The sequence below is a fragment of the Aspergillus brasiliensis genome (assembly GCF_001889945.1).
Source record: "Aspergillus brasiliensis CBS 101740 unplaced genomic scaffold ASPBRscaffold_44, whole genome shotgun sequence".
NCBI lineage: Eukaryota > Fungi > Ascomycota > Eurotiomycetes > Eurotiales > Aspergillaceae > Aspergillus > Aspergillus brasiliensis.
Window position 1 is genome coordinate 1 of NW_027137485.1, and position 8,889 is coordinate 8,889.

Here is an 8,889-nt window from a genome sequence, read left to right on the forward strand (position 1 = left end):
CATGGGAATCTGTAGGTATGCACGCTGCGGGCGAGTTGTCGACGTGGCTCCAGAGAAGGCTAACAATTCCGGGGACGTACAAGCGGGGTTGCGAACCAAATAGAGGCCTTATAAGAAACGTGCTATATTGATTTGCTTCTTCCCACTACCCGCGTCATACATTTATTAAGACGAAATTCTCTTTTCTCCAGCACCATCGTGAATACCTAGTCCTCGACAGGTTTCGGTCAGAATTTGAAACGATGCCACTGCCTAGGCCAAAGAGAAAACGAGTAGCTAGGAAGCCTGAGAGTTTGAGGTCAGCATCCTTTACCAAGAAGCTTTTCTACAAGCGTAATCTGACAGCAAGTTACAGATCTCAGTCGACGGGGCGGTCACTTCCACCGCCGGATCATCCGATCTGTGATATTCTCCGCCTGAGTGGACGGCTGTCATGTACACCAGTTGAACTTGATGGCGCCTTAGAAAGAGTATGGGGAAAGCGCGAAGATGAAGCAACACTAGCCGTTCGGACAAGGATGGGACTTCCCTACACGCCACTAGAAGAACTAGACCGTGCTGTTAAAGCATACTTCAGCGATGGCCTCCTTGTTGCTTCGACTAAATTTGTCACTCTTCAACAGTCCATATTGTGTGGAGAATCCACAATTCTCCTGGGAGAGAACCCTCCATTGATGGAGACTTTTGCTGCTGAAAGCTTGCCTTGGAATTCCTGCAAGCTTGCTACTACACTCGTTTTGTTGTTTGCTTCCCCACGAGAACCACAAGCCATGTACATGGCTCTGAAATGGCAATCGCGTTCTTTAGGTGGGATCCCAACCATGGCGGATATCTCGAGCACGACTTCATCCGATCTGCCAAAGCAATTATCCCAGGCCAAGAAAGCGGCAATCGACGGTAAAATCGGCAAGACCACCGTGCTAGGCGTGAGTCTTGTCGATGTAGAAATGATTGAACGCGGTGAGCGTCAAAGCCGCGACATGAATTATACGTCCTTTGCACATTGCTTTGTTCTGGCTATAGGAAGAGAGGGTTTCCGGGTATACCAAGCATGGGGTGAGCACGGCTACCGCCTGGACGAGTACTTGAAGCGGGGCGGTTCACAACTTCGATCCTGGCAAGAGGCGACAGCTTTCCTGAAGAGCTTTCGGAAACTCTGCCATTATTCGGTAAGTCTGATGCTCTTCCATAACCTGGCTTCTGCAATTAACCTTTTTAGGGACCATGGACGCGTGAACTGAAGGATGCCTATTGGACCTGTTTCGAAATAGATCTCGATTCAATTTGTGGTAGGCGGCGCCGGCAGGCTCCCCTCGTTCCTGTGTATCGACCATGGGTGAGAACCTTCGAGATCAACGATGTTCAAGTGGAGGACATCAAGAAGTTCATATAGAGACATTTGGTGTGACAATTACCAGGAATGAGCTTGCCTGAGATCGCGGTAATGCCCAGATGATTCATTACGCTTTATACTATAGATTAAGTTGTTCACATGATTCCTCGCTTTACCCCTTTCGCATTAAATGCTAAATCAATACGATGTAAGATAGTAACTGATTTATTGTTGCCCATGTACGCATTTCATACATCCTTGTGATGAGTGAGAGACTGCTAGTCAGTAGGTTGCTTAGCAAGTCCTGTCAGTGAAGCCTTTCAGTACAGTTGGTTATTCCTGTGCGAAGAGTACCTGGTTCTCATGCTTGGATCTTCTTTTTCTAGAACCACTGGAGACAGCCAACCGTCAAAGAATACCGAAGACTCAAATCCATCAGGGCGGAACGTATCACCCAGGCCGTACTATAGGGAGCCAGTTATATGAAGTGTTAGACAAATCGTTCGAAAAGTTGACTGAAGATAAAGAAGCCCTCGACTGATACTAGCCGGGACCTATTAGTGTTACACGACCATTATTCAAATATCCCCCACCCAGCCAACCAGGCTGCATACTTTATTACGACGGACCTACCAATTACATACTCTATGCTTTCCGGATCGAGCTCCTACTGAGCATGTGCTTCCGATGGCCATGTACAACTGGCGTCTTAAAGTATCATAACAAGGGCTCTCCTGATAGCTTGAATAAGAGGGGTACGGCTAAGCCACACACACACACACACACACACACACAGACACGGACACAGACACAGGGACACTGATATAAATACTTCAGTCTCCACAGCCGGTCAGAAATGTACCTCAGATTACTACTGACTTTTTAGGGACAGGTTGCTTGATAAGATAGTAAAGAGTGACTTGCTTCGAATGGCATTTGCGTCTGTGTTCTGAGATACAGGTATATCTTTCCATAACGGGTTTTGGATGGGGCCTGTAAATATGACTGGGGTTTCTTCTTGTTTACCCGGTCTCACCGACTCGCTGAAAAACCCCTAACAGTACCCTCTATAAGACGTCATTGCTCTGGAGAGACCCTAATTTGGGAAACCCGCTTTTCCTGCTCGCACCCCTTCTTTCAGGGGAGAGACAATAGGTCTACGAAGAATGTAAGAGAAGCCAATCTATGGATTTTATAAAAGTGACCCAACCCCTGTCTAGTCGAGAAACTTGTGGCGTGTGTTACATTCCAAGCGTATTCCATTTGATAGATTAACAAATACTTACAATACACTTATTCAAATAATGATATAGTAATATTGCCGTGAGCATTTGGTCCCACTTTTACTTCACCCAGTCTGTAGGAAAGCATTCATATCAATATTAACCTAGATCAGCCAGCACATAACGCCTGCCAAGTCAAATCAGTGACATAGATATTAGATTCTCTGTATTCCGATGATCCTTCTGCCCCTTGCATGAGTAAGTAGGTCAGAGCACAATAAGCGGTATGCATGTCCCTGATAATGATTATCATATTTACTTCAATGTGGATATCAAGGACAATTGATCAATCCCCTTGTACTTTTCGTTTAATCGTAACATCGATTCCCAGATGCTATCATACCTCCATATAACCAGAGCATCCCGCTGCAAAGCTCAGGCTAGTTATTGGATTTCTTGGCTCTCAATGACTCTTTACAAGAAAGAGACCTACTGGTATAGGTATTGTCTAAGGCGATTTGTCGGAGTATGAATCCTTACCGTCGTCATCGTTGATTGTAAGAGATCCCGAAGGATCGGCTAGTAAGGATAGATAAAAGGCGAAATATCTGTAGATATGGCTAAGATAAATATATGAGCAGATTTCCTCTTGCAAATTTGCTCTAGTGTACGACGCTGGGCATATCCAATCAAGATTGGTCTATTTGAAGCAATTTTGCCCATTCCTTTTCCAAATGATCATTTTCACCACAAGATTGTGGGTTACTTGCCCTGTGGTCAAATCCTTCATCTGGCTGATCGCTATCTATACCCGAGTTAGCCTTGAGCAGCATTCAGGGGGACAGAGCTTTAGTACCACAGTATCCAGCTTTACCAGTACTTTCGACATCATACCTCATCCGTGGTACTCCCTTGGAATTAGTCCACTGTGTTCCGATCGCTGCGGATGCCACCATCGCAAAACCAATATTCGAAGCTGTTGTAAATGCTCCCGCAGCAGCACCTCCCATCGCAGCACTTTGTAAAGTGGCAAACAGACTCCCAGCTTGAACTGCCCCGATTGAAGATTGCCATAGTGCAGCAAGTGAAGCCGCAACAGGCCCTGTAGCGCCAAAACCGGCAGCACCTAATATTGCAGGGCCAGCGATAGGTGCCGTAGCGAGGGCAAAACCCGTACTACCAAAGGCTAGTGCAGTTGTATGTTCTCGAGCAAAGGACTCCACAGAAGAGATAATTACTGTAGTCGCACTTCGTAAGTGTTGCATGGTACTTGTAGAACACGAAGTTGAAGAACTTCGAGGTTCAAGAGGTAGGTTTATTAAAATGGAAAGACTGAATGTAGGGTCAGTATTGGCAAGGACGGAGAAGAATCAAAGTTATACTGTTGATTATGTATGGGAGTCGAGTATTATGTCGTGGTATGGTGGAGCAGAAAGGAATTGGCTTCTGACGGATATTCACCGAGCGGGACAATTACTAGGACTACGGTGAGTCAGATACTAGTCATCTGGCCTGTAGCTCCTCTCTAGCTTTCGGCTAGTATTCAATACAATACAGTACGTGTGCGAGATACTGCATCATCAATGTATCGTTAACATGACTGTCCCAAGAGCTTTGCTTACAAGATATCCATGGAAGATCCCCACTACCACTACACTAGGGACTGGGAAAAAGTATGGAGACTCTGGGGTAGGCATGGTAATAGTGCAAGACACCGTATGGAATCACATCTCTCCGAATACAAGCATGACCGCCAGCCCAGGAGGTTTCTGGTGAAGCGTTTTGATATTGAATAGAGATAGCTCTTTCATACATCACTTTAGTAGTGGTTACAATAAACACCCTTCAGCCTTCTTTTGCTTCAACTCAGTATACTGAAAATGTAATCACATACTCTCTCTTTCGAGTCAGAGACCTCTTCTGCGAAGAAAGCTAGGATATTAGCAAGGCTGGTATGCAAGGGGTGCCTATTGCTCGGATGGCATGTCTACATCAAGGCAGCCTATTAGAAGACACCCCGTCGCATTCTTCGCCTCGTGTCATCGCAATTCTTTCCAGTGTAATTCTCGGGGAGTAGTCTTAGCACTGGATTGACTAAATCAGACGACCAGAACCCTTATTCTCCTAAAGCTCTGAGATTACAAGGAGTTGGCTTCTCCGCGTGTTTGGTTGATTTCGAATTCTTTACTCTCGAGTTTTTCTCAAACTGTATCTTCTTTCCCATTCATGACCAATCTTCCAACCAACTGCGAACGAAAAGAGCACAATTTTTGAGGGAAAAGCACCCATGGCTTTCACGAGGAGCTCAGCAATCGATTATGACCAGCCAACATTATCGTAAGACAACTATGCCCTGCCTCTAATGATGCGTGCTAATTCCCTTGCCTCTATCGTAGTCCCTACGAACAATCAAGGATTGTCGTCATTACCGTCGGAAACAAGAACTACTCCATTCCAGAGAATTATATCCCAGGGCATCTGCTATCCCAAGCCAGACAGTCTCGGAGTTCACGTATTCTTATTGGAGATATCGACGCGGATGTTGGCCACACCATCCTACATTTCCTATACAAAAGGGAATATGAAACGGTCATTTGCGTGGAAACCCAAAAAGAGTCACACGTTGAACTTGAATATAAGAGAAGCGTCCAGGTTTACTACGCCGCCAGGAAGTATGAGATAGACGGCCTCGACGCGCTTGCCCAAAAGTACATTATGGCTCTCAGCGAAACCCTGTCGATCTTCCAGATCCTTCGAGGAGCCCGGTCGATATTTTCGAAATTGCCTGAGAATGAAGAATGGTTTCATCACTATCTAGAGTCTAAACTTTCTAGCAGCTTTGCGGAGGATGAGACAACATTCCAACTGGACGAGTTCTACAAGGAAATTGTGGATGATCCAGCATTCAGCAAAGCTGTAGTGAAGATCATAGTCAAAGCCTTTATCACTGAGACCTCGCGCTTGCGAAATATTCTTGGAGTTACCGGCGGCGGTAGTGAGACGAAGGATGATGGCGAGCCTTCGTGTGAATAATCATTTCCAGTATCCCAATCTGAGCCTACCGAAGACCATAACGGAGAAAACTGCTTTAAAGTGCTGTCCAAAGAACATAGCGCTGCAAATATCTCATGTTTATCCGCTTCTGATCGGAACTGTCCGTGTGGTGAGCCCGCAATCGAGCTCCTTCCAGTTGATTGCGAAGAGGCCCACTCAGAAGCTCACTACAATCACGATGACAGTGGTGATTGGGGTTGGGGCTTTCGAGGATCAGAAATGAAAAAGAAGAAGAACAAGAAGAGGCTACCTAAACAGCAAGCTGAGTGTGACTGAAGAATGATTGAACGCTTGGTTGTAACAACGGACTTTCGGGTGTAAACAATGCCAGCGCAAGACTGATGCCGTATGACAAATTTACTCTGTCTCGCTGCTACATAAATCCTGGAAATGCCTCACAAGTAAACATTTGATTTGTTGGCTATTGTTCAGCTTTATCTGTATCGCCCCGTACAATGCCACGTTTAATCAATCCTTCAGTCAAGCAACGGTGCAGGTACAAGCCTGACACCTTTCGAAAGCAACGCATGTGAGCCATGGCTCCCATCCTATAACCCTCAGTTTTTATGGATCATTTTCCCCCGAGAACCGAGTGAAGATTGAAAACAGTAACAATTAATTCCTCAGCGTGGGTAGACTCCTCAGCACTATGCTGGGCATTAATATTTTCGCAGCATTATTCTCCATAAGAAGCTTAACCCTTGTCAGAAGCGTGGAAAAAACATATTCGTGTTGTGGATTGCCCAGCTGCCGGAACGCTATAGAAGTATACCACCATCCAGTCTCCCCTTAACCTGCTAAAATTAATTAGGGAGATATTCGAACCAAGAATTTTGCAAGCTATTTGTCTCCTCAAGTGTTCCCTCCACCTACGCAGCTCTATAGCCGAAGGACTTATAGGACTTGGCTGTGTGGGATCTTAGGTATCAGTGTATTACCGCAAAAATCATGGACATTTCTTTAATGTGGTCTCACCCTTCTATATGGCATTAAACATAGGGATATCTAGGCCATTGCTTTGTGCTTCCATAGCTATTAAATATAACTGCATACACCAAGATCTACCGCCACCTTCACAATGATAATTACCAGTCCCTCATTGCCTGAGCCCGGAACCCACTCATATCTGATAACGTTACCACGAACTTTCTCCCTAATGAGCATCTGACTCTGGCATATGAAGGCAACATCGCGTAATGAGGTGGCGTCTTCTTTTCCTTCTATCAAGAGAGGTAATTTTGATCTTCAAGCACTATTCTTTCCTAGCCCGGAGGCTGCACTCATCTTGAGGTCAAATAGCAAAACAGATATGCAAGGCAACAAGATGCCCAACCTGTAGCACAAGCATATTGCCACATTTGGAGATGTGCGGAAGATACTAGCTTTAAGCTACCGCTGGATACTGGACCGCTGGGTACACAGGCTTAGCTGAAATATCACAGACCGCCACTCATGCTTGGAGGCCTAATTCTCCATTCGTCTTTATAGTCGTGTATGTAGACTTATTACCCGGATGTTACGAAGAAACGCTAATGATTGATCGGGAACGGTGTATGATATAAGCAACATCAGTCAACCAATGAGCGAAGACCAGATCGTTATCTGCTTTAGTCCCGCGAGCTGCGACGGGCAAAAACATGCCTCAGTAAACGAACAGTATTGATGTTAATAATGATTATGCCCCAATCGTCACATAGATGGAATACAGGAAGCTATGACCTCATTCCCTATGCGCATCGATCAGTGGTGAGAGCAATACAGGGACTAATGATATGCATAATCAAACAAGTCACCACCTATGTCTTCAGTCATGTCAGATCCACCCAAACCCTCGCTCTCGCTCAAGTCATCTTTTGCGCCAGCTTGCAGAAGAATGTTGACAACCTCTGTGTTCTTTCGTCTTGTAGCTGCTGTCAAAGCATCTCCATAGATACCCCCACGAGCATTGACGTCTGCACCAGCATTCAGTAACAATTTGTACCAAGCATACTCGTCCATACATCGCCGCGGCTTGCAACGCATTACCATGATATCCTCCTTGAGTATTTACCTGAGCACCGGCATCCAGAAGAGCTTGTACCACTTCTTCACTCCCAAAATGAGCCGCTGCCTGGATTGCGCTCCCATACTCGAGACCTTTTGCACTAGGGTCCGCACCTCGAGATAAGAGCAATCCAACAGTTTGTATCCGACCTTTTTCGGAGGCGTGGTACAGAGCACTGTTTAAAGCTGCATGATGATCATCCCCTTGAGATGCGACATGGTCCAGCAATGTTTGCATTATATTTAGTGTTGCGCATACTGCATGATCCAAAGCATTGCCGTGGGGGCCGCTGGAACCCGTTACATCAGCCCCATGTTCAAGGAGAAGCCGTATCATTTCTTCATTGTTATCTTCTAGGACAGCCACCTGCAGAACACTTCTGCCCTGACCATCACACGCATTGACATTCACCCCAGAACTTAGGAACCCCTTGGTTTCAGAAAAGTTTTTTCTTTGGACAGCGACATGGAGGGGAGTAGTTTGCAGATCTGTCATTGGGGGGCCGTAACATATACTAATCTCATCGAGGCCGTCGTCGAGGTCGTCAAAGTCATCGTACCCACATTCAGCCATCATAGACTATTCAGCAGGGTTGGGGCATGGAGAGGCTATGTTCGTAAAAGGTTGGCTCAAATGAGCGTTTTTCAATCTAGAGGGGCAAGGTAAGGCCTATTTAATATTATCTTGTGTGTAGCTACCCCGCATTTCAAACCAAACAACACAAAGACATTAGGGTGCCCAACCCGTGTTAACAAATCTGCTCTAAGTGGAAGTTCCGGCATTTCTAGATTAGCTGAAACCGCGTTGCAGCTGCACATGCGCGTGGTTTGGTGTTCGAGGACCGTGTTACGTGGTCTAAGATGATTGGGCGCTTCACTGAATGCTATTCGCTAAGGACTGAAACAGATCTTATGGCAATATGAGCTTCTAACTATTCTCGATATCTATTGTATTAGATTGAATTACTACCAACACAGTATTACTGAAGGGATTGCGTACTATATAAACTAAAGATGTTCGTCCTATATATTGACAATCGCAGATGTTGCCGCAACGAAGAAAAGTCAGGAAACCTTTTTTATTTGGGATGGACAGATTACTAAGTAGGTCAGATACTAACGTAATCAACGATTGGACGGACAGTTGGGCGGGCCATCATGCTATCCCATATGAAAGATACCTTTTTATTTCTATTATATCTCAATCAATACAACGTTTGAGAGGCCCTAACTCTG

General features: G+C 45.5%; 5 protein-coding genes across 5 annotated transcripts; 2 read left to right on the plus strand and 3 right to left on the minus strand.

The window, feature by feature from the left end:
- Nucleotides 1–821: 821 nt before the first annotated feature.
- On the plus strand, nucleotides 822–1,393 carry ASPBRDRAFT_201720 (uncharacterized protein; the record flags this gene model as incomplete). The annotated part of the gene is made up of 2 exons (XM_067621585.1): nucleotides 822–1,169; nucleotides 1,220–1,393. The coding sequence occupies 2 exons, from the start codon at nucleotides 822–824 to the stop codon at nucleotides 1,391–1,393; spliced, it is 522 nt and encodes a 173-aa protein (XP_067472802.1).
- Nucleotides 1,394–3,179: 1,786 nt separating this feature from the next.
- ASPBRDRAFT_532697 (uncharacterized protein) lies at nucleotides 3,180–3,945 on the minus strand. Its single transcript, XM_067627036.1, has one exon. It carries the CDS (start codon nucleotides 3,819–3,821, stop codon nucleotides 3,390–3,392), a length of 432 nt encoding a protein of 143 aa, XP_067472803.1. The 5' UTR covers nucleotides 3,822–3,945; the 3' UTR covers nucleotides 3,180–3,389.
- Nucleotides 3,946–4,635, minus strand: ASPBRDRAFT_532683 (uncharacterized protein). Its single transcript, XM_067627035.1, has 3 exons — nucleotides 4,179–4,635; nucleotides 4,107–4,128; nucleotides 3,946–4,038 (listed from the first exon to the last, which is right to left on the minus strand). The coding sequence occupies exons 1-3, from the start codon at nucleotides 4,251–4,253 to the stop codon at nucleotides 3,965–3,967; spliced, it is 171 nt and encodes a 56-aa protein (XP_067472804.1). The 5' UTR covers nucleotides 4,254–4,635; the 3' UTR covers nucleotides 3,946–3,964.
- ASPBRDRAFT_70317 (uncharacterized protein) lies at nucleotides 4,601–5,886 on the plus strand (the record flags this gene model as incomplete). Its single annotated transcript, XM_067629069.1, has 3 exons — nucleotides 4,601–4,893; nucleotides 4,953–5,551; nucleotides 5,600–5,886. The coding sequence occupies exons 1-3, from the start codon at nucleotides 4,844–4,846 to the stop codon at nucleotides 5,884–5,886; spliced, it is 936 nt and encodes a 311-aa protein (XP_067472805.1). The 5' UTR covers nucleotides 4,601–4,843.
- A 1,693-nt stretch (nucleotides 5,887–7,579) lies between these two features.
- On the minus strand, nucleotides 7,580–7,816 carry ASPBRDRAFT_101794 (ankyrin repeat domain-containing protein; the record flags this gene model as incomplete). The annotated part of the gene is made up of 1 exon (XM_067616568.1): nucleotides 7,580–7,816. A coding segment is annotated over one exon (237 nt), but the record flags the coding sequence as incomplete, so codon positions are not given.
- Nucleotides 7,817–8,889: the final 1,073 nt, after the last annotated feature.

What these genes read in the sequence shown, in the direction of transcription:
- ASPBRDRAFT_532697 (XM_067627036.1), bottom strand. Translation starts at nt 3,821, where the DNA reads ATGCAACACTTACGAAGTGCGACTACAGTAATTATCTCTTCTGTGGAG.
- ASPBRDRAFT_532683 (XM_067627035.1), bottom strand. Translation starts at nt 4,253, where the DNA reads ATGCCTACCCCAGAGTCTCCATACTTTTTCCCAGTCCCTAGTGTAGTG. An exon ending in GGATCTTCCATGGATATCTT is followed by an intron (nt 4,129 to 4,178) that starts GTAAGCAAAGCT and finishes TTGATGATGCAG; the next exon opens with TATCTCGCACACGTACTGTA. An exon ending in TCTCGCACACGTACTGTATT is followed by an intron (nt 4,039 to 4,106) that starts GTATTGAATACT and finishes GACTCACCGTAG; the next exon opens with TCCTAGTAATTGTCCCGCTC.